This window comes from Mastomys coucha, unplaced genomic scaffold (assembly GCF_008632895.1).
Source record: "Mastomys coucha isolate ucsf_1 unplaced genomic scaffold, UCSF_Mcou_1 pScaffold12, whole genome shotgun sequence".
Lineage (NCBI taxonomy): Eukaryota > Metazoa > Chordata > Mammalia > Rodentia > Muridae > Mastomys > Mastomys coucha.
Window position 1 is genome coordinate 32,649,839 of NW_022196894.1, and position 23,184 is coordinate 32,673,022.

The 23,184-nt window shown below is 47.3% G+C and overlaps 1 protein-coding gene across 5 annotated transcripts in view; it reads left to right on the forward strand.

Annotated features, from left to right (window-relative positions):
* The window catches only part of Mylk (myosin light chain kinase), a 250,011-nt gene that overhangs the window by 195,071 nt on the left and 31,756 nt on the right, over positions 1-23,184 (forward strand). For all 5 annotated transcript variants that reach the window (XM_031363765.1, XM_031363764.1, XM_031363763.1 and 2 more), the window contains 4 exons: positions 4,682-4,732; positions 5,883-6,010; positions 8,735-8,888; positions 15,597-15,899. In XM_031363765.1, coding sequence (XP_031219625.1) covers positions 4,682-4,732; positions 5,883-6,010; positions 8,735-8,888; positions 15,597-15,899 — 636 coding nt within the window. The remainder of the gene's footprint in view (positions 1-4,681; positions 4,733-5,882; positions 6,011-8,734; positions 8,889-15,596; positions 15,900-23,184) is intronic.

The following is a 23,184-nucleotide window of genomic DNA, read 5'->3' on the forward strand; positions in this document are numbered from 1 at the left end:
CTCCTTCCTTCTCTGCCCCCTCCTTTCCTACTCTCTCTTCCTTTCCCTCCCCTCTTTTCTCATTCCCCCACCTTCCCTCTTCCTCCCTTTTTGCAAGGTCACCAGTCAGATTGGACTAGGGCCTGCCCTCATGGCCTTTTTTAATGCAGTCACTTTTCCACCTATGTCTGAGGCAGCCTCATTTGGAACTACTGAGGGTTACAGCTTCAACACATTTGTGGAATAGGACACCAGGCAGCTCCTCTGGACAGATGGCTTGCTCTCTCCTGAGGAGATCTGTCCTGCTCCTTCCCTTAGCCTGTCTCTTCCAGTCCTCCTGGAGTCCCTGAGCTAGTCATCGCCTCCTGCATGGCTTCCCTGGGTTCTTCCCTCACCATCTTTAGGTTCTCCTTCCTTCTCTGCGTCTTGGAAGTCAGACTCCGGCACAGGAGAAGCCTTACTTTAACATTTTTCTTCACTGTTTTTCTCTGTCCATTTAGCACCAGAATTGTTACTGACTGGGGTTTCCTTGGGTACCTAGCCTCTCCATCTCCCTTGGATATGGTCTCTGGAATGACGTGTGATCCACTAGACTCCAGCTTCCCCCAGCACTTCCCATCACCAGGGATAAGCCCAGGCTATTCCTCCACCCAACACCTACCCTCCATCCTTGCTCACAATGACATTCTCTCCACTCTCCAGGTCTCCTCCGCTCAACACTTCCCCCTGACCCTCATGTGTCCCAGCTGTTACTCGAGGTGCATCACCAGGGATAAGCCCCGGTCATTGGGTCATTGGTCATTCCCACCTTCCCTTGTATTCCTTTCCCCCAGCCTTTGATGAAGCTTCCCAGTTCTTATTCTAATTGCAGCTTACATCTTCACTTTCCAGTCTCTGCCAGTATTCCTCCAGGACTCTGACCCTGGCTTCTAGAAGCTTCCATACAGATCAATACTGTCATTCATCATGTCCACTTGACCAAACCAAACTTCATCAGCTACTCTCACATTCTGTTTTCCTTTGCTACAATCTCCCCCATGTTTCTAAGAGAGAAACCTCAAAGTACATTTATACCCACACCTTGTTTAGTTCCCTAAATTCTTTTAATGCCTGCACTGTCCCTCATCCATCTTTTCTGTATGGTGCTTCTAAGTACCTTCCAAGAGGTGGCAGCATCCTAATTGGATGTCCTTGTCCCCTGTGAAGACCTGAGGATGCAGACCCAGTGTGACAGCTGCATGTTCCTTTATCTCCCAGGCTGAAGACCCAGCTCTCTGGCACACGAGGCTAATGCTGCCCAGCAGAACTCTCTGTAACAATGAACATGTTCTGTGCCTGCACTCTGTGATAGCCACTAATCACATTTGGGTTATTACGTACTTAGAATGAAACTAGTTCAGTGGAGGAACAAAGTACTTAATATTCTTCCATTTAGATGGACACACTAGCTTCATTTAACTTCCTATGATAACAGCTGTCTCCTGGCCCATCTCTATGGAACAACAGTCTGCTTGAGACTGCATCATCTGTTGCTAACCTGGGCTCCTCCCTGTTCTCTAGGGACATCTTCTTAGGCCTTGCGTCCACCGTTCCCCAGTGATGAGCTGATGACCATGTTCTCAACACACACAGGGTTCTCTCTTCTGCTGCGTTTGAACAACTGGGTGTTACTTTGTTTCTAGAAAAAAATGTAAAGCCTTACTAGTTTATGTGTATGACTGTTAGTCTACATATATGTATGTACATCACTTGTCTGCCTCATGCCTTTGAAGCCAGAAGAGGGCATCAGATCCCCTGAAACTGGAGTTACAGATGGTTGTGAACCACCATGTGGGTACTAGATACTGAACCTGGGTACACTGTCAGAACATCAAGTTCTCTGAATAACTAAGCCAGCTCTCCAGTCCCTTAATCTTACTTTTTAGCTTCCTACTTACTCTTATTTTGAAATAATGTTAATATGAATAGTTATTCAATACCTTTCAGATTCCTCAGATATTAAGATTTTATTGTCTCTTTTCTATATATTCCTTCCTTCTGGGTATGTAGGGGCTGGCTTCTGGTTGAACCCAATGCCTTGTCTTCACTGAGCACCTGCTCTCCCTGACGGAACTATATATCCAGCCATTCTCTCTTTCTCCATATTTCTCTCTACCTCTATACACACACATGCACACACATACACACACACACACACACACACACACACAATTATAGTTTTATTCATCCCAAAAGAAAATTATACCCATAAACCTTAAACATGTAAAGACTTTAGAGTTAATCTTTCCTAAAAGCAAATGTGTTCTATAACCCACATTAAGATGATCAAAATAGAAAAACATCCATAGAGTACTATCATCTAATTTATTCACAATATTCAAATACTCCCAACTGCCCTAGAAGTATTCCTTAAAAGAGAGAGAGAAAAGCCCTTCTTGTAGACCACACTACCTAATATTTAGGATCTTGAAATTAAGCCCAAGTTTTGACATCTGTATGGTTTTCTCTCCACTACCCTAATTCATGGTGTTTACTGAGTGACACATAGCAGGCCCACAGTAAAATAGGGCTCACTCATGGCAGCCTACCAGAGGGGAAGCAGGCCTCTCCCCTAGACTTAGCCACTAGGCCACAGTTGTCAGCACTGTGGCCTCAAGGTGTTTCTGTCGGGGTCCTTCCTTACAGTTGTCTTCTGAGAGACATCGGTTGGGCGGCAGCATTGTCTCTTCTGTGGAGATACCCAGGGCTAGCCCAACCACCTGTGATCTTAGAGCAGTTCCACAGACATGCCTGGCCCCAGAGCTGTCCCTCCATTCTGCAGTAGCCAAGTGACTCAATATCCACCCACTCACTCACTTAACAAGCAGGTACTGAGTGCCTACTGCATGTCATGGACATTGGATTTATAATAGTGAATAGCAACAAAAGTACTCCGCCTCAGAATATTGCACTTTGGTAGGAAAGGGGGGGCAGGCAATAAAACAAGTGAAGATATAGTTTGTCATACGATAAGTGCCAAGGGGGATAATAAATCAGGGTAAGGGCTAAGTGTAAAGATATTCTCGTTCTCTCTCTCTCTCTCTCTCTCTCTCTCTCTCTCTCTCTCTCTCTCTCTCTCTCTTTCTGTCTCTCTCTCTTTCTGTCTCTCTTTCTGTCTCTCTCTCTTTCTGTCTCTCTCTCTCTCTCTCTGTGTGTGTGTGTGTGATCGTTCTGTGGTTCTAGGAATAGAAACCAGGGCCTTGTACTTCTTGGGCAAGCATTTAATCACCAAGCTAAATCCCTAGCCCAAGAGCTAGGATTCAGATCTCCTTGGTGATGTACCCCGGCACACACTTTTGAATTAAAGTATAATTTCCCTGCGTATCTTCTGCAGTGCACATTGTATAAGTCATGAGCAATTGAGTCATCATTTGATGACCACTCCAGGCAAGATAGGCCTCCCTTGTGCTGCTTGCCAATCCTTCCTCAGCACCTCCGGCAGCCACTGATCTGTTCTCTGTTCTTATGGTTTGGCCTTTCTAGAGTACCGCATAAGTGGGATTATACAGTAAGGAGGCTTTGAGTCTGGCTTCCCATAGCTAAGGAAAAAGATCACTTACCAACAGTAAAGGAAAAGGTGGCAGTGAACTTGTGAGAGCAAGGGAAGGGTTGAGGGGAGGAAAAGGAAAGGGGGAAATGATACATTTTAATTTAAAAAAAGAAATGACCTGAAAGAAATAGGGAATCAAGCCATGAGAAATAATGCGGGTGTTTCTGCCTGTGTGTCATATTTTTATTTAGACAGATAGATATATTTGTGCTATGAGGTGTTTGTCTGAGTCATATTTTAATTCTTTTTGTTGAGTTTTTAAAAAATTAGAGTAGGAAGGAGAGATGGCAAGATACTATTCATTCATTCTGAGGGTCGGAGCTTGCAGTAGCGCCCAGCATCCCAGGCTCACTGGGAACTCCCTGTGCTGCCCGGGCCGCCTTTGAACTTGTGATGGTGCTCTTCCCTCAGCCTCCCAAGGCCTGAGATCACAGGCACAAGTTGCTGTTCCCAGCTTCCATTCACTCACTGATTCATTCATTGAATGCTTGGTTTGGGGAGTTTTGTTTTGATATGTTTGTTCTTTAAGAAACAACTGCCAGTCACAACCTGTGACCTAAAGGAAGCCAGAGACCCTTGGATCCATTCCAGGGCTAATTTTAGTTGCTTTATCTGACATAATTTCCTTTCTGCATTTCCTGAAAGTTAGGGTGAGCATGTAGTTAATGTGTTTTGGGTTGTCATCTTTAAATAGGGATGTTCAAGTTTTGAGAGCTTCTATCCCACTGGTCCAAGGGGCCCTTGAGAACTGACATTCATTGAATCATTGGCGCATGCCTTTAATCCCAGCACTTGGGAGGCAGAGACAGGTGAATTTCTTAGTTTGAAGCCAGCCTAGTCTACAGAGTGAGTTCCAGGACAGCCAGGGCTATACAGAAAAAAACCCTATCCCAAAAAACCAAAACAAACCAACAAACAAACAAACAAACAAAAAACATAATATTGTATCAGGGCACAGAGATCCATGGAAGACATAGTAAAATGAGGTGTGTTTGTAGATGAGGGGCCAGAGGGCAGGACAACATTCTCCCAGGACCTAGGAGCTTTCCGGGAGAACAGAACTAATGTCTTAATGCCATAACTTGTAAGCTTTTTTTTGTTTGTTTGTTTTAGGTGATGCAACTGTGAAAAAGAAACCTGCCCCCAAGACACCTACAAAAGCAGGTAATAATAGCCACAGCCCTACGTGAGGGTGAGGGAGTCATCTGCCATGGCCCTTCACCTCTGTCTTCTGACCGCCCATATGTGGGTAGTGGGCAGGAGAGCCTTCCCTCGTCCAAGCTCCACATTTTGGCTGCCTCCCTCTCCTCAAGGGAACCTATGACCAGCCGGTACCTCATCCCCATTCTCTCCTGCTCCCTTCCTCCGCCTCCACCTATGGGTGCCATGTCACAGGCTGCCGGTGGTTTCCTCCCTGTCCCCTCTGCAAAGTTATGCCTCAGCCTCAGTCTCCACTCTACCCCACAGGGGGGTGACCCACATCATGCTGCTTTCAGGCACCGCTCTGTATAGCTTTGTTTTCCGGAATAACCGGTTTGTTGCCCTTGAGGAGATATTTGAAGGCACGAACCACATTGCGCCTATCAGCCAGGGTAACTGAAAGACTCGATGCAAGGTAATGCTAAATTAAGAAATAATCTGGGACCGAGATTCAGTCCATTATGGGGAGACACAAATTTCCCCACAACCAGTTTGTGAGGATCTATGTTGTATAGATTGTGTGGGTCACTTCTAGGGATTCTAAAGGGTGGGTAAGGCTGGCAGGGTCCCAGCATTCAGAGCTTTTGGAGCAGAGGTCAGTACCTTCATTCTTTTTCTTTTTTTTAGAAATATTTATTTATTTTATGTATATGAGTACACTGTAGCTCTACAGGTGGTTGTGAGCCTTCCTGTGGTTGTTGGGAATTGAATTTTTAGGACCTATGCTTGCTTAGGTCAACCCCACTCACTCCAGTCAGCCCCACTCTCTCCAGTCAACTCTGCTCACTCAGTCTCTGCTCGCTCTGGCCCTAAGATTTATTTATTATTATACATAAGTACACTGTAGCTGTCTTCAGACGCACAAGAAAAGGGCATCAGATCTCATTAAGGGTGGTTGTGAGCCACCATGTGGTTGCTGGGATTTGAACTCAGGACCTTCGGAAGAGCAGTCAGTACTCTTACCTGCTGAGCCATCTCACCAGCCCCCAGTACCTTCATTCTTATCTTGAAGATTCCAGACAGGAAGAGAGCACCATCAGACCACCGTGGCCAGCAGTGCCAGTGAGATCACCATGTCTAAGGCTTTCCTCACATTCTGCTTGTCCCCTCCTAGCTATGCCCCCTCAAATCATCCAATTCCCTGAGGACCAGAAGGTGCGTGCAGGAGAGCCTGTGGAGCTGTTTGGGAAAGTGACTGGTACGCAGCCCATCACGTGCAAGTGGATGAAGTTCCGAAAGCAGGTCAGTCATGAAGGCCAGGTGGCCCAAGGACAACTCACAGCCCCTGGGCCTAAAAGTTGAGGAATGCTGGATGGCAAGGGGGTGTTGCTCTGTTTCACTTAGGAAGTGGAGGGGAGCGCTGGGCATGGTGCATACCTGGAATCCCAGCACTTGTAAGGCCAAGGCAAGAGAATTGTAAGATCGATGACAGCCCGGCCAACCTTCCAGGGTTCTGTTCAAATAAAACACAGAGGCCAGGGATATAGCCTAATGTGATATTTAGCATCACAAAACCTGGTTACTGAAAAAGAAAGATTTTTTTTTAAAAAAGAAAGAGGAGAAGTAACACATCTACCAAACCTGAGTTCTTACTGACCTTTTCTGTTTCTACCAATAAGCCCTGGTTTTATAGGCAGTTTGTTTAATAAAATTGCTCCTGCCCTCATCTGAGTCCACCTGCCTTGAATTATTTTTGGAGGCAGGTAGTCCAAACCCTCAGGTGACTCCTCAGACACCATTACTGCTGCGATCCTACACCAGCCTCCTGAGTTCTGGCTGGTTATAGCTTCTACTTAATGCATGCTAAAAGATCAAAGCAAGCCTAGGTATTTGGGTATGTAAATCACGCATCAAATAGAATTTTGGCTGAATGACCCAGAAATATAGCTACAATTTAAAATATGTTCCCTATGAAAATATTTGAATTTTCAGATAAACAGTTTGTAAAGAAATTTTGCAGGAGCCAGCTTCTCACTGTTCACACTGGTAATGATCCTCATGTGTGTGATCAGCAGACACCCCAGTGTGCTGGGCTGGTTCTGCATTGGGAACCCATTAGAGTTGCAGTTCTCAACCTGTGAGTCATGACCCCTTTGGGGTTGAATGACCATTCCACTGGGGTCACCTAATACCATCAGAAAACATAGATATTCACGGTATGATTGATAACAGTAACAAAATTATAGTTATGATATAGCAATGAAATAATTTTATGGTTGGGGGTCATTAAATAGGAGGAACTGAATTAGAGGGTCAAAATTAGGAAAGTTAAAAACTACTTTTATAGAAGGGGTGAGGATTATTTGTAAGCTCTGTCAGCATTGTCATGCCACACAAATGGTCGTGAGATGAGCCATTAGAGCCTGGGAGGAAAGCAGAGCTCGTCTCGGGGGGGATGGGGCCCTGCACATCTAGACTGAAGGATAAGGCAGAATCATATCCCTTTCTGGGCCGATTAATCAAGTTCAGTACAAAACCTACTGCAGTTATGAAGCCTCTCTGCATCTGTGCTATCCAGTGTGGGAGCCACTGGCCCTGTCTGTTGAGCACATGTACAGCGGAGGGACGTCTTCATCACTGATCTGTTGCTGTTGAAGAAGCACTGTGACTAAGGCAACTTATAAAAGAAAGCGTTCACCTGGGGTCTTGCTTAGAGTTCCAGAGAGCCAGTCTGTGACCATCATGCTGCAGTGCATGGTGGCAGGCAGGCAGGCATGGCACTGGAGCAGTGGCTGAGAGTTTATGTCCTGATCTGCAGAAAGCAGGCAGAGAGAGAGAGAGAAAGAGAGAGAGAGAGAGAGAGAGAGAGAGAGAGAGAGAGAGAGAGAGAGAGAGAGAGAGAGAGAGAGAGAGAGAGAAAGAGAGAGAGAGAGAGAGAGAAAGAGAAAGAGAGAGAGAGAGAGATGGCAAGGGCTTTTGAAACCTCAAAGCCCACCTCCAGTGACACACCTTCACCAAGACCGCATGTCCTAAACACTCCAATAGCTAGGGACCAAATATCCACTCTCATTCAAACAACCATGAAGAACTACAGCTTTGTTTTGTTTGTTTTGTTTTTTTCAGTACTAAGGTTTGAATTTTGGATTTAGGCCTATGTATGCCAGGCAAGTGTTCTACTTAAGCTACAGCTGCATGCTTCTTTCTTACTTTTTGAGGTAGGTCTTACCAAGTTATCCATGTTAGCCATGATCCATCTGACTCCTGAGCAGCTGACATACAAGCCTGTTCTACCGTGTCTGACTACATTTTTAACTTTAATTAGTTAAAAATCACCATATACAATTCAATGGCATCTGTCAATACACAAGACTGTGTAAGCGTCAGATTTCCTAATCCTTCACCCTAGAAGCCAGTGTGATTCCTCCCTCCTCAGTCTCTGCCAAGGCTCCTTACATGTTATCCTTATGGGTTTGTCTGTTCTGGCCAGTTCAGATTGATGGGATCATGCACTCTGGCACATCGCCCTTTGTCTCTGGATGTGGTTTTGGTCTGGTTTTGTTGATGTTGTTTTATTTTGTTTTTGTTTTCTTGGTTTTGGGCTGGTTTTTTTTTTGTTGTTGTTTTTGTTTTTTATTTGTTTGGTTTGGTTTGGTATATTGTTTTAGGGCTCATCCATGCTCTAGCATAAATTGGCATCCTATTTCTGTGTGTGTGTGTGTGTGTGTGTGTGTGTGTGTGTGTGTGTGCACGCACTAAAGGACAACCTCAGGTGTCACTCTGTCATCCTCAGGTGGGCCATCTTCCTCCCTTGTGTCTTATTGGCCTAGAGTTTACCAGTTACACTAAACTGGCTAGCCAGTAACCCCCCAGGCATCCTCCTGTCTCCACTCCTCCAGCAGTGGCATTACAAATACACACCACCACATGAGACAAGATGGAGAAACCCCTGCTCCCTCCCCACTGCCCATCCCTCCTTGGGAATAGAGGGTGAGGAGCCCCTTTTCTCACTCCTACTTGTACCTGCAGATCCAGGAGAGCGAGCATATCAAGGTGGAGAACGGAGAGAGTGGCAGCAAGCTCACCATCCTGGCTGCACGGCAGGAGCACTGTGGCTGCTACACACTGGTGGTGGAGAACAAGCTGGGCAGCAGGCAGGCCCAAGTCAACCTCACGGTCGTGGGTGAGTCCAGCGAGGAGTGGAGGGCAAAATGCACGAAGCCCAGGACATCAGCACCTTCCTCTTTGCTTTCTAGTTCCCCTGCCTTCTGTGCCCCTTACTCTCATACAATACCCTGCCAATTGATGCAGGACTCCATCCATACCTGTCTCTGCTTCACCATCACCCCCAGCATCTTCCACTCCCTGAGTCCCCTCCTTGTTTCTCCATATTCCTGGCCATTAGAGATCACGAGTCCTCCCCCAGGTCCTCCAGGCGGATTATTCACTTCCTCTGGCTCATGCCCACCACTGTCTGACTCCCTCTGTGTCTCAGTTAGGTTTTCTATTGCTGCACTGAAGCACCATGATCAAGGCAGCTTGGAGAAGGCAGGCTTGATTTGGGACTGATGGTTCTAGAGGGATAAGAGTCCATCAGCATCATGGTGGGGAGCATGGTGGCTGGCAGGACCAAGAGTTCACATTTCATCCTACAGACAAACAGCAGACAGGACTAACTTGAGACAGCTCACCTCTTTTGAAACCTTAAAGCCTACCTCCAGGGACATACTTCCTCTAGCTAGTCCACACCTCCTAACTCCCTTCAGACAATCACCAACTAGGAAGCAAGGACTTGTGGGGGACATCTAATTCAAACTGCTATAACCTGCCAATCCCCACCTGGGATCAAGGCCACGTCCTCTCACTTTCAGGGGTTGGAGCATGGAGACTGTATCATGTGCACACTCCAGGCTATACCCTGGTGCCCCTAGGCTGAGATATCAGTGAGCCTCAGTACTTTTATTCTTCCCTAGAGACATGCTCCCCATTGCCATCCCCCTTCCTCCACCCTTCCCCCAGGACACATGCAAAGCCCTTAGGCCTCAAGCTTCACAGAGAACTATGAGCCATTAGGCAAGACTTCTCTGAACTCGGTAGCCTCCAGACCTGCAGATACCTGTACATCATGCCTTTAACGGCTCCTTTACCTTTCTGAGGGCTCTTTTCTTTGGTCCACTTCTTAGGCTCTTGGGGCTCCGCCGCCCTCAGCTCCCTCAGCTTTTCATGCCCTGCTTGTTCCTCACAGCACAGGTATCACCCTCCTACATCGATTGGCCTTCCTGCAGTGCTTTGCTTTCTGTGCCCCCACCCCTGGGCTAGCCCTGTAGCCCTTTGCCCCTGGCCCTGCAGCTACCTGCCCCTTGGTCCCATGTTGTTTGGTCTTCAGAGACTGCTCCTCTAAAGTCACTGTGACTCCTGACCCTAAGTTCTTCCCCTTTCCATAGCTCTGAGTCCCCAGTAAGGTGAACCTGTATTTAGACTCAGTCTCAAGATTTCCTGTTCCCTTCTTTCCTAGTAAGTGTTCCTATGTCCCAGTCTGTTTTCTGACACATCGAAATTGCTTTTGATGTGGCTTCCTCTCATGGGTGATGCTCAGTGTCTTCCCTCAGTCATACCCCATGTGACAGGTGCATAGTACAGTAGAGGGATACATGAAAGGGCAGCTTGGGGGACAGTAAGTAGGCTATGTTTTGTGCCTGTGTGGGCCTCCACATGTGAGGTGCTTGAAAGACTTTGACCTGGTATTTAAAGGCATGCACATTAGACTGGAGTAGGTTTTCCAGTCAATCTTGACTCACAAGCTTATAGGGTTTCCTTCTGTAAAAATAGACAAAGGGGCTCCTTTGGGTTCAGTGTGGAGACTACTCCGCAACTTCACAGCAGGGCTCACAGACTTGTAGAACATAGAATGTTAGAAAAGGATTCATGAGCCACAGTGATTAGAACTCACCCCTGGGCATCAACGGAACTTTCCAGGAATGGCATTATCAGTTGGAGAGGACTTGGATGCTCTCTTAGCTCCATCAGTCTATGGTCCCTAACTTTAGTCCCAGTCTTCCTTCTCCATTTTTATCTCCTATCCTCACCTTAGGCCCAAGATGGATAGGTATGTCTCCAGCCATGCAGAAGGGAAACTAAGGGAAGAACTAACCTCAGACTCTCAGACACCTGCCCTCCAGATATACCCATGGGCCTGTGGATGGCTAAAGAGCGAAGAATATCTCCAAGACACAGAAACCTCTTCCGCCCTTCCTCCACATTTCCCATCCATCTGCCCCTGTGGGGGTTCAACAACTTTGAACTGCTTTTCTGAAACCAGTGCCCCCTACCCCAGCCCTGGCCACCCCATGCGGTGCCATACTCCCCTTCCCCCATCCTCACTGCAGGAGCTGCAGTTCTGGCCTTTTATGGTTGAGTTTCTCATTCTCCACGGCCAGTGCTGACAGGGCCATTGGTGTGGCTGCCTGCCAGCTGGCAGGAGCAACATGTTAAATGCCGTCCTAGGAGGGGAATGGAATGGGGAGCAGGCTCTCTGTCTGCCTCCCCCACCCCAGAGCTAAGAATAGAATCGCTCAATAAAATGAGGACTTGTATTGATGGCCGCAGCAAAGCCACATTCATTCAGAGCCTATGAATTTAGACTTAGGCCAATAAGTAAGCCAGGATTAAGCTGACTTACCTGTATGTCTCCAGGACATCTGCATATTATCTGACTGGGGTTTATTAAGTAGATGTAAAGGTAAGGAGATAAAGTAGAAATTGTTCCACCTATTCCGGACAGTTTGCAAGCACTTGAAAAGCATCCGCTTGATGGGCCAACTAAATAAGGCCACTTAAGTGTGACTTGTACTCGTTAGCTGCAGAAGTCTCTTGTGGCACATCCTCCGAAGAGCTGCCGCCTTTTCAGATCACTCGTGCGTCTCATTTTCAAATCAACAAAAGCCGTCCCTTCCCCCGTTGGTTTAAGTGAGGAATACTTAGCTGTTTCTGAGGCTAATTATTGTATTTTAAGAAGCAGCGTAAGAATGAGCTTTGCTGCCCCGCCTGGGCCTGCGCCTGCTGGGCTGTTCTGTGTGACCTGGGAGAGGATGAGGGAGGAGCAAGCAGTAGATCCAGATGAATTCTTTAATGTCACTCACCCAATATGAGAAAAACAGGCCTCCACCTAACTCTAAGGGACAAAAACAAAGTCTCAAGAACCCTAGACACCCAACCCACACCAACCACATTCTGAGTTTAAAGCTTATGTGATTGGGAAGGACTGGAGCTACTCCTCAGAGATGCATGGCTTACCAGTATAAGCATGACACTAGCTTGATCTCATTCTGCCTGACAGCGTAGAAAGGACCAAACCCTGGGTGCAGAGTTGTGGGACTCTCCTATGGCTTGGTCCATGACTAGGGAGTGTTCCAGCTTGCTCTGATAATGCACCCTGACCGAAAGCAACTTAGGGAGAAAAGGGTGGCTTGGCTCACAATTCTGGCTTACAGGTCACCATCTCAGGGCAGACTAGGCTAGAACTCAGGCGTCTAGTCATTTCCCGTTCATGGCCACGAGCAAAGAGACCAAATGCATCGCTGTGTGCTCTCTTGCTCTCAGCTAGCTTATTCCCCTCTTACTATCCAGGATGCCCTGCCTGGGGAACCTACAGCCACCAACGGCCTGAGTCTTCCTGCAGCAGATAATAGTCAAGACACTCCCCATAGATACACCCACAGGCCAACCTGATCTGTATAACTGTCAACTGTCAGTCTGACACAACCATGAATCAGCTGGGAAGAAAGCCTTAACAAGGAATTCAGCCTCAGCCTCTTAGAGTCTCTTTCCAAGCATGTGCCGCAGTTTAGGCCAGCAGCTGTTGGATTTGAGATCTGTGCTTGGCCACCGAGGCAGGCCTAGCCCAGACAGACATGGGCAAACACCAAGAGGGCAAAGGGAAGCCGGGCTGATGGGAAGCGTCTCAGACAAGGTCCTCTGGTTTCCCAGGAACAGCAGTCCTCTACTGAGCACAAACCCTTGCAGCTGGAAGGCTTTCCCATTCTGCCAGCCATGTCTCTAGGGAGCCCTGGGAGAATTCTGAGGAAGCATGGGTCCAGCCATAGCCAGCAAGCTCGTCTCTCATTTGCCAGGCGCTGTCCAGGCTGAATGTGTCCGTCTTTAGCAGAGAGGCTCATGGGAGAACCCTGGTCCCACCCACTGGTTAGTTCAACTTGTTTGGGCTCTGTACTTGGAAAGGATAGAGAGAACCAGACACAGCCATGGCTCTGAGGACAAGCATGGAGGAGGGATCCCAAACTTCTAGTACTCCTGACCAAATCCCTCCACAGCAGCAACATTCTGCTTGTAATGCAAGCCTCCCTCCCCACAGTCTGCACCTTCTCCTGTGCTGTCTGGGGGAAACCCCACCACATGTAAAGTAGAGGTGCCCATATCAAGGGGAGGTACACATAGCAACTTTCCCCCTCCTCCAACATGGATCTCTCCAACTTGTTTTTTTCCAAAGCAAACCATAGAGAGGGGAATCAGCCAATGGCCAGGGTCTTTACTTGTATAAACCTCCATGACTAAATCAGCCAGGAGGTCTGGGGCAGGGACAGTGAGGACTTCTCACCCTCACCGGTCCCCCCACCCCATGCCCTCAGCAGGCCCTTTCACTTCCTTAGCTGGTTTCCTGAGGACTTGATCCACTTGCCTCTAAGAGGGTTTAGAATAATAAACATCTTTGCCAACACCAGAAATGTTTCTTAAAAAGACCAATATATCCTTCAGGACAAACAGATTTCCTAAGAGAACATCTTAAACAACCAGTGAAAGCAGCTCGGGTACAGGAGGCCTCTTGTGTCGCTGGGAAGCTGGGAAGTGGCCCTGACAGGACTTAAATAACTAGAAGTGGCTCCCTTACAGGAGGCCTCCAGCCTCGCGCTGATGGTGCTGGGAGGTGACTCTCTGGGCCCAAATGAATCCCAGGCAGCAAATATTAAGCTAGCATATCAAAGAAGGAGACACTAGGGGTGGGCTTCAATGGGGAGAGTGCCTGTCTAGGATGTGTGAAACCATGAGTTCTGAGCGAGGCATCCAGGGGAATGCCTATAACGGAAGTGCTGAACCTGCAGTCAGAAGGATCAGAAGTTCAGACTCAAATAAATAAATAAATAAATAGAGAGGGGAAGAAAATAGTTAAAATAGAGAAGGGATGAGAAGGAATGTGTCTGTGCATATGAATGTCCACAAAATTAATAAACAGTTAATTAACACTTAATGATTTAAAAATAAATTTATTCATTTATTTAAATTCATTTAAAAATAAAGGGAAGGGGAAAAGAATTAAAATGGAAGAGGGATGAAAAGGAATGTTGTGCACATATGAATGTGTACTTTTCTATTTGCATATGTACAGCCTCTCATGAATTTGTATCCACATACAGGCACACAGAGATGTTTCTTCACAGAGTCCTAGGGTCATTTTTCAGAATCCCTTTGGCCTTCCTGTCCAGCTGGGCTTGAGAGAGGAAACAGAAGTCATGTACTTACCTGCCTGTGTTTGTTTACTCGGAACTTGCAGAAATCCTAAGATGTACACGTTAGCATCGTTTCCCAGTGAGAAAGACAAACAAACAAATGGCCTTACATTTATTGGCATTCACATACAAATCCATGTAACATAGTCTTAAATACTATTTTGTGAGGGAACTCAAACTTGGTTGGTTGAGAACAAAGGGCTTCTATAATTAGCAGGTAGCTGTAACTAACCAAACAACTGCAGAAACTAACCAGAGAAATAGAAGTTTTGTTCAGATACACAACTAAGAACACTCGGGGAAAATTGGAGACTTCATTAAACTGTTGGCTGCCATGATTTGGCTTAGCATTCCTGGTCTAAGCCAAGGTCATCTGGGAGGGAAGGCAGCCAGCCAAAAGGCCCACTTCTCTTCTATCTTCAGTCCGTTTTCTGTCCCTTAGCCAAGGACAGGAACGATATACAATTGTGGTTCACTTCTGAAATTCTTTATCTCATTGCATACCAGTCCCGTGAAAGTTGAAGATGTTGGATAAAAATTGTTGCCTAGTGGTAAAACATGTGGTTGGCATGTACCGTGTTCCATAGAACCAAAACCCAAAACAGCAACAAAGAGGAAACGCAGGAGTTTTTTTTTTCAATCTACTATAAGGTTAGAAATAAGCTTCTTATTAATAATAATGATTGGTCAAGTTAGCCACCTTCTAAGAATGCCTCACAACACTCTATTATTACCTGCATTGTCCGTATAAGGAAACTGGAGCACAGAGCATTTATTAGCTACTGAGCAGGGACAGATCTGTGTTCAAAGCCAGATCGACCTGATTTAAGAGCTTATCTACTGTGCTATCAAGCCCCTCAAAGAGACAGGTGTTTCCCAAGTTCCAAAGAAAGTGGTGTCCCAGGTCACTGGTTTTGGGCCTGACAGACACATGAACACACACACACATACACAACTTTCTCTCAAATCATATTTCATGGGAAATAGTCCACAACTCCTACACAGCTTCCTAGATCTGCTTACTCTGAAAAAAAAATGTTTATGACTTGGACAAAGTACAGGAAACCATGACTTAGGGCCTGAACAACCAGCCAAAGACAGAGTTTCCTTCAAGCAAGAAACTGGTGAGTTTATGCCTCGCAGCCCCAGTGGTGCATGAAAAGATGAGAGCCAGACATGAGGAACCAGGCTGGGATTCACTACCCATGACAGAGCTGATTCAAGAAATGTCCATTTGGTACTGGATGATGCTAGGGTAGGGTATATGCATGAGAGAGCGGCATCCTGGATTTTATTCCCATCGGGAGAGCTGAGAAAGTTCTTTCTCTGTACTTGTATAGAGTTTGAGTGACATTGTGCTTCTTCATCCCCAGATAAGCCAGACCCCCCAGCTGGCACACCTTGTGCTTCTGACATTCGGAGTTCCTCACTGACCCTGTCCTGGTATGGCTCCTCGTATGATGGGGGCAGTGCCGTCCAGTCCTACAACGTTGAGATCTGGGACACAGAAGACAAGGTGTGGAAAGAACTAGCCACGTGCCGCAGCACCTCATTTAATGTCCAAGACCTGCTGCCTGACCGCGAGTATAAGTTCCGAGTACGCGCAGTCAACGTCTATGGAACCAGCGAGCCAAGCCAGGAGTCTGAGCTCACAGCTGTGGGAGAGAAACCTGAAGGTAGAGCTGCCTACATTTATTTCTTCATGAGCTTGAAGTAAATATGCATGAATCCAGACAGACTTCACAGAGGGAAGAAGGGAGGTTCAGAGGGACTGAATAGAGAGGGGTGAGAGGCAATACCTTTGGCGCTCTTAGGTTTTAAGACTGTGTTGCTGACCCATACTTTAAAAGAAGTTCATAGGGCCTTTGAAAAACTCATTAGCCAAAGCACTGAGGGTGTAGTTCCATGGCAGAATACTTTCTTAGTATATGGGAAGGACTGGGTTCCATCACTGATATCGCACTCAATGAAAACATTGCGCCAGAGGTTTTGTTAGCCCTGCCACCGAGGCTGATGTGTTAATTAGCAGGCAGGCTAGCAGGTAGACTCAGGCTCTTGCATTTGCCTCTCGTCTCCTCCCTGCTTCTGTTGCGCTCACGGGCGAGCATCTGCTCAGTGTCAGGACTTAGGATATAGGACAGATAAAGAACTTAAGCTGAGGGAGGAATACACAGACAACTACAGTGAGGTAGACTACATCTCACTAGAGTGATGTAAGTAAAGAGAAGGATGGGAAGCTTTGCCAGAGGTGCTGAAAGGTGTCCTAGAGGAGACGGCACTGACACTTGGGAAAAAGACTGGTACGCTGAGAAGCAGGGGAAATACAGAAGGGCATTCCACACAGAGGACACCATAGCCTGAGCAAGGGTAGGAAGTGACAGAAACTGGTGGCATTTGAAAAGCTTATCCATAGCTAGAGCATATATCATGGGAGGTAGAACAGGAGGAATAAAAGTGGAGAGAGGGTAGGTTAGATAAAATTACAATGCTCTCCAGAGCTTTGCAGACAAGAGATGATGTGGTTGGCAATTTTAGAAGGGACTCTTGTGAACTAGTAGAGCTTTTGCTACTCAAATATTGCAGCCTTCTATATTCTCATCCCAGCATCCCCAAGGCTTCCTGACGCTTCCTTTTGCACATGCTTTGCTCCTGAAGGCATTCAGATGCCCATGAACATTTGAGAAGCCTTAGGTTGATGATGGTCTAGAAGGATGAGTTTGGAGTCAGCCTGGTACCTGATGAGCCTCTGTGAGCACAGCCTAGCAGAGGGATAGAAAGGGCATGAGCTGAAGCTCCATAGGATGGAGTGGGCCTTTCTTGTTGATTTTGGGCTGAGGGGATTAGAGAGAGCTGAGGGGGTTCTAAGATGACTCTAGATCCTGGCTTGGATAACTCAGCACATATTCAAGAGACAATTAGAGGTTTATTAGTTTGAGTCATGTGGCTGACATAGCCATTGAGTATCTGCTATATGCTAACAGCATTCATATCACTTTTCAGTCTCCATTCCATTCGCTCCCAGCAGCCCAGTGAGGCAGGTATTGCCATTGCCCTCCTCTGATAAGGGAAATGGGAATAGAGAGGTGGGACTTTTTGCCTAAGGTCACAGACCTTATGAATAGTAAATAGAAACTTGAACCCAGAACTATCTAACCCAGAGCTTGTTCTCCTCTGGTCAGATTGAGGGAAGAGGTTAGTTGGGCTGTCTGCCTACTGGCCTGCGGTACTTGAAAGTTAGATAACAGACTGGGAGAAGATGATGGGTTTGGTTTCAGACTAGCTTAGTAGAGCCATGTGAGGGAAACCCAGGCATTGGGTCCCAACCTTCGGAGGAAGAGTCAAACAAGGGCTATAGATTTGGAAACTTCCCTGTTTAATGGACAACTGAGTCATATCAGTGAGGTCACCCAGAGGTTAGAAGAGGTCAGCACTAATGCCATAGTGTGAAAGCCCATGGGTCTAGAAGAAATCTGGAGTTCACTGTGGACATCGGGGACAGGGCAAGTTGCAAGTGAACTGCATTAATGCTAAAGAGATAGGGAGTTGGGATCATTGGGATTGCCTGTTGTCTGATAGTCCATAGAATTTCCACAGGGTGGAAAACTGGTTTCCCTGGTGAGGGGATGAATGACAGAGGCCAGAAGTATGGGGTGTTATTGCTGAGTTTTATGCAAAGAAAGGGGAAAGAGTGCTGTGGATTTAAGACAGAGAAGGTGTCAGTGCTCTTGGGGAGATATTAAGGGAGTCAAGTAGACACCATCATGGGACACTTCGGTATCCAAGGAGACAGGGAGAGAGCCATCCAGGAAGGGCCATGCAACCCAGGGGCATCCTGAGTGTGAAGCTGTCTTTACAATAACCTCCTGAGTTTCCAAAGTTAGGTATAAAACAGCCCTCCAACTAAGCAAGGGCTACAGAAAGAAGGTAGTAGATGCTAGTGGATAAACCAACTCCACACTGTCATCTAGCCAGTCGCATGCTGGAAACCTTCACTTCCAAATCCTTGGGATGTAGTCAGGCATGACTTTGTGATAACCACATTGTCCCAGAGGAAGCTGGCCTGGGCCCTGGCTCATGGCCGCTTTGACAAGGCTATGATCCACTGGCTGCTCACAGGGTATTGATGGGAAGCTAAATAACAAAGCCACCATCTTATGCCCTCCTAACACTCCAATACATATGCGTACTACACACACACACACACACACACACACACACACACACACACACACACCCCATCCTTCTGCAGTGGACAACTTAGGGAACAGGCAGGAGCCTATTGGGTCACAGAGCGTATTTTTAGGATTTTTGGGGGGAGTGACAAGTAAAGAGAAAACCTGTTCATTGACTGGCTAGAAGTCATCCAGGCCCTGCGTTAGAAACCAGAAGCGACCAGAATCCCTGATCAACCGGAGAACCTGATGGGAAGTGAGGCATGGCTCTCAGGAGGACTGTGGGGATTGCCATGCTGGTGGGCAGTAGCCTGGCCCATGAACTCCACAGCAGGCAGTCTTGCACAGCCTCCAGAACCCTCCCACTGTCGCAGACAAACAAATGGAGAGATTGCCTGAAATCCAGAGGAAGGGTCCGGGCCACCCAGGGCTTCCAGACAGGACAGGGCTTCCAGACAGGAAGCTACTCCTACTCTAGGCCCAGTTGTCTTTTCCAAGAGGGAGGAGGAGGGGAAGAACTGTTTAAACAAGCTAGGCCTGAGCACGGAGGACAGGGAGGAAAGGGAAGAGGAGAGGGGTGTGGGGATGCCCCAAGCCCAAGCTTTCTGTGGACTTCAAAAGACTTGTGTGGACTCCTTGGGCACTGTGAGTTCTAAGCAAGGGTAGCTCTCCACTTGAGGGGAAAGTGGCTCTCTTGAAGGTGTGGTGGGAAATGCATGTGTGAGTGTTGGTGGACACATGGGAGAAGCAGCAGTCGTCGAGGTCCCTTCAGTAGAGTGATATGTTATGAGGGTCTTATGACCCTCGCTCCACAAGCCCCACTGGGTTGACTCTCTTTCCATCCTAACACCAGTCTTGTCCTGGCAGCTTCCATTTTCCCCTCATCTTTGATCCTTGGTTCCATCTATTTTCAACCTATCCTCCACCCCATTCACCCACAGGTGTCTGGTATCCCTCCAGTACTGCTGGGGCTGCCTCAGACACTGGGGATACGGTGGGAGACTGAAAAGGAGGGCTTCTCATCAGCTCCAAGGCTTGCCTATGCCAGAGCCATCTTTCAGATCCTAGATCTGACAGCATCCTGCCCAATCTCACTAGGTCTAAGTGAACAGAGCCCCCCACCTTGATGGCCCATTCCAGCCACTTAGATGCCACTCCCTGCTGATCCTGCTGATGCTGCTGAATTTGAAGTCCCCTCCATCCTTGCCCCTACTCCTAATTCGTTCTAGGCTATAGAATTATTAGCAAAACAGCTGTGGCTGAGGCTTCTTGCTAGTCAGCTCCTTGTATCCAAGGGCAGTTGGAACTCTATAGCTAGGCTGTGCCTCTGCAGGGCTCCCAGAAGCTGTGTCCAGAGCCACGCTGCCCTCTAGTGCTCACTGAGCACACAGCAGTCCTCTGAATAGAAAGGAATAGAGCTAGCTCTGTCTGGGAGACTTGATGAGACCTGCTTTGTGAGGGTCCCAGAGCTTTCCTCTCCAAATACCACCCCAAGGTGATGAGGCTCATCTGTTTCAGGGGTATCTCAGAACCCTCTTTCAAATAGCTCTTCCACTTAGCTCTTGGGTTTATGGTTCATTCTAAATATACATTTTTAAAAATTGTCTGTATGAGTGTTTTTGCCTGAGTGTATGCCTGTATACCACATGCTTGCCTTCTAAGGAGGTCAGAAGAGGGTGCCAGATCCCCTGGAACTGGGGTCACAGACAATCGTTAGCTGAGAACCAAACCCAGGTCCTCTGGAGGAGCAACCAGTGCTGTCCATCTCTGAGCCATCTCCCCAGCACACTAAATAGATTTGAAAAAAAAAATTTTAGTTGAAATCCCTTCTTTCATAATTGTCATCTCCTGCCTTCATGGAAAGAGGGAGACCGAGGGCTCATCTGAGAGATGACTACCACCTTTTGTGGTCCAGGAGCTCAGCTCACTGAGTCGTGATTTCCCTCAACACTTCTCCTACCGGCCACTTTTGCTCATCTTGCACCACAACTAGAATGGAAGCAAGGTAAGAAGGCAGACAGACTCCAGCATCCCAGCATCTCAGTCCTTCTAGAGGAAGGCTACCCTAAACAACCAAAACAACAGAGCAACTCCTCCAAGGTCCCTAACTGCTGTAGATAAATTGTGGAGCGTGAGAGCAGGCACAGTGCTCTCACACGGGCAGGCAAGACAGAAAGACTGGAGGAGCCAGGAGACTGGAGGCAGAGTAATGGGAAGAGGCTAACTCCAGAACTAAGTCCTTCTCCAAGGCTAGCTGAGAAAAGCCCTATGCTCAGTGGCTGGCAGGCCCTCTAGTAGCTCTCAGCATTGTGTCACTCTGTCACAGGCAGAGCACAAAACAGTTTTGTAGCTACCAGGCCAAAAAAACCTGCATTGGCTTTTTTACACTGCTGCTCAGCATACTGCTTCCACACCAGCCGGATGTAGCAGGGGATGAAGAAAACAAAGGGTGACCATCAATAAATTAGAACCACTCTTTTAGACCAGACAACACATATCAGGACAATGAGACTTCCCTGTAAGAAATACTGTTTTGTTGTCTGTAAGACCTGGATGGGTGACTGGCATGTACCACTGGGCTTGAACTCCTACTTCTCTCAGAACCGCACATGAAATAGCATCAATGACATAATCCGAGCATGTGCTCTGTAGTTCATCTTGGTATGGCTTCCATATGCCTCCCGTCCTTTTGTATGGGGCACGATATGAATGACTCCTCCAACGCACAGCGTTCATAAGTGATGAGCAGTCTGTACCCCTGCTTTCACCCTAGAAAGCTTTCCTTTTAAGGCATATCCACATCAGCAGTGTCCCCTACCTTTCCCGACTCCTTGTACCTTGTCCTGCTCCATCATAGCCTTCTAGCTGCTCACAGCTACTGTCCTGGGAACAGACACCCGAAGTTCTACCGAGGGCCATGGAGTTCTCCACCTCTTGTCCCCACATTGGTCTCCACAATTCTGTTGGCCAGAGCCGCAAGAGGAAGAACTGGAGCAAGCTTCATAGAATCCTGTAGAGTAACACCGAGGGGCAGAGTGAGGTGGTCCTCCCTGAGCACCCACTTTTAAGTCCTAGGTGTCATCCTTGGGTCATCGTTGCCATTGCTGGGGTGTCCAGCACCACTCAGTGCCAGCTGTATGGATCTCAAAGCATGTTAGCTCTGTCCCCCAGCCCCTTACACTGTCCCCATCTGCCTTTGCTGCTTTGCTTTCCCATGGTTGTCCTTCGTGTCACTTTTCCCAGGCTTCTTGTGTTTAGTTTTCTAAAGCTAAACTTTGTGAGCCACATTTGAGGAACTCTAAACAGATCACAGCTTCTGTTTTATGCTCGTAAACTCTCAGAACCCCTTTTTTTGGTGAGAGGTACTTACCTATGTGGGCTTGGATTAGTTTTTCTCCATTGTCTGTTTAGCTTCCAGTATGTCCACTAGCCATCCATGGGTCCAGCTGCACCTGCTACCTGGCCCTCACCCCCATCACAGACTAGGACCTGGCAAAGCACTGCAGAGCTCGGCATGCTGGTGTGCAGCCCTCCCTGCCTGCAGTGTCTGGCAAACCCCTGGATCACTGTCCTCAGAAGACGAGCACCCCCACAGCTGAGTCCCCAGCCTTGCTCTAGTGGCAGCGTTAGTGCCTCACAAGTCTTCCTTCCACACTCTGACATACCTCTATACTCTCTGACACACACATCTAATTTACACTTACACACTGATATTACACCACCCATGCATACATTTGCACCTGCCTTGCAATCCCTCTCACACATATACAAGAACACACAGGCAAATGCCCATTCTCACACTGCGCCTCACACACTTGTCTCACACTTGAAACAACTCTGTCCTACACACGTGCGCATTCACCTACACGTATGTACATTCTGGGTTTTTTTTCTAGGCAGTGAAATGACTTTATTTTTATTTTTTTATATTCAGAAAACATATTTTGTTTATTTCTTCATGATGATACAAGGTCTTTTACCACTTTCTGTTTAGGGAAACTTCCTTTTATTTTTTATTAGATATTTTCTTTATTTACATTTCAAATGTTATCCCCTTTCCTTGTTTACCATCTGAAAAACCCCCTATCCTCCTCCCTTCCCCCTGCTCACCCACCCACCCACTCCCACTTCCTGGCCCTGGCATTCCCCTATACTGGGGCATTAGTCCTCTCCTTCCATGGATGACCGGCAAGGCCATCCTCTGCTACATATGCTGCTGGAGCCATGAGTCCCACCATGTGTACTCTTTGGTTGGTGATTTAGTCCCTGGGAGCTCTAGGAGTATTGGTTAGTTCATATTGTTGTTCCTCCTATGGAGCCAACCATTGGACTGAGCACAGGGTCTCCAATGGAGGAGCTAGAAGAAGGACTCAAGGAGCTGAAGGGGTTGCAGCTTCATAGGAGGTACACTCTTACATACATGACTGCACTATCTGCTCTCACATACATCCACACTACACCACATGGGTGTAGTTATACTTCTCTGTTAACCTACATACATGCAGACACTTCCATACTAATCTCCACAGATATAGTCACACACTTCCATGCTATCACATGCACACACATGTATTCTATGCCATCCCACATACATAGTCACACACTTGTGTACCATCATACACATACAGTCACATTCTCCTATGCTATCCTACACATATACACATATCTGGTACATACACACGCACACAAGCCTATGCTATCCCATACAAATGCACTCATAGACTTCCACACTCACACCTCCATGCTGTCCCTCACACATACACACTCACACCATCCCATAATATCCCCA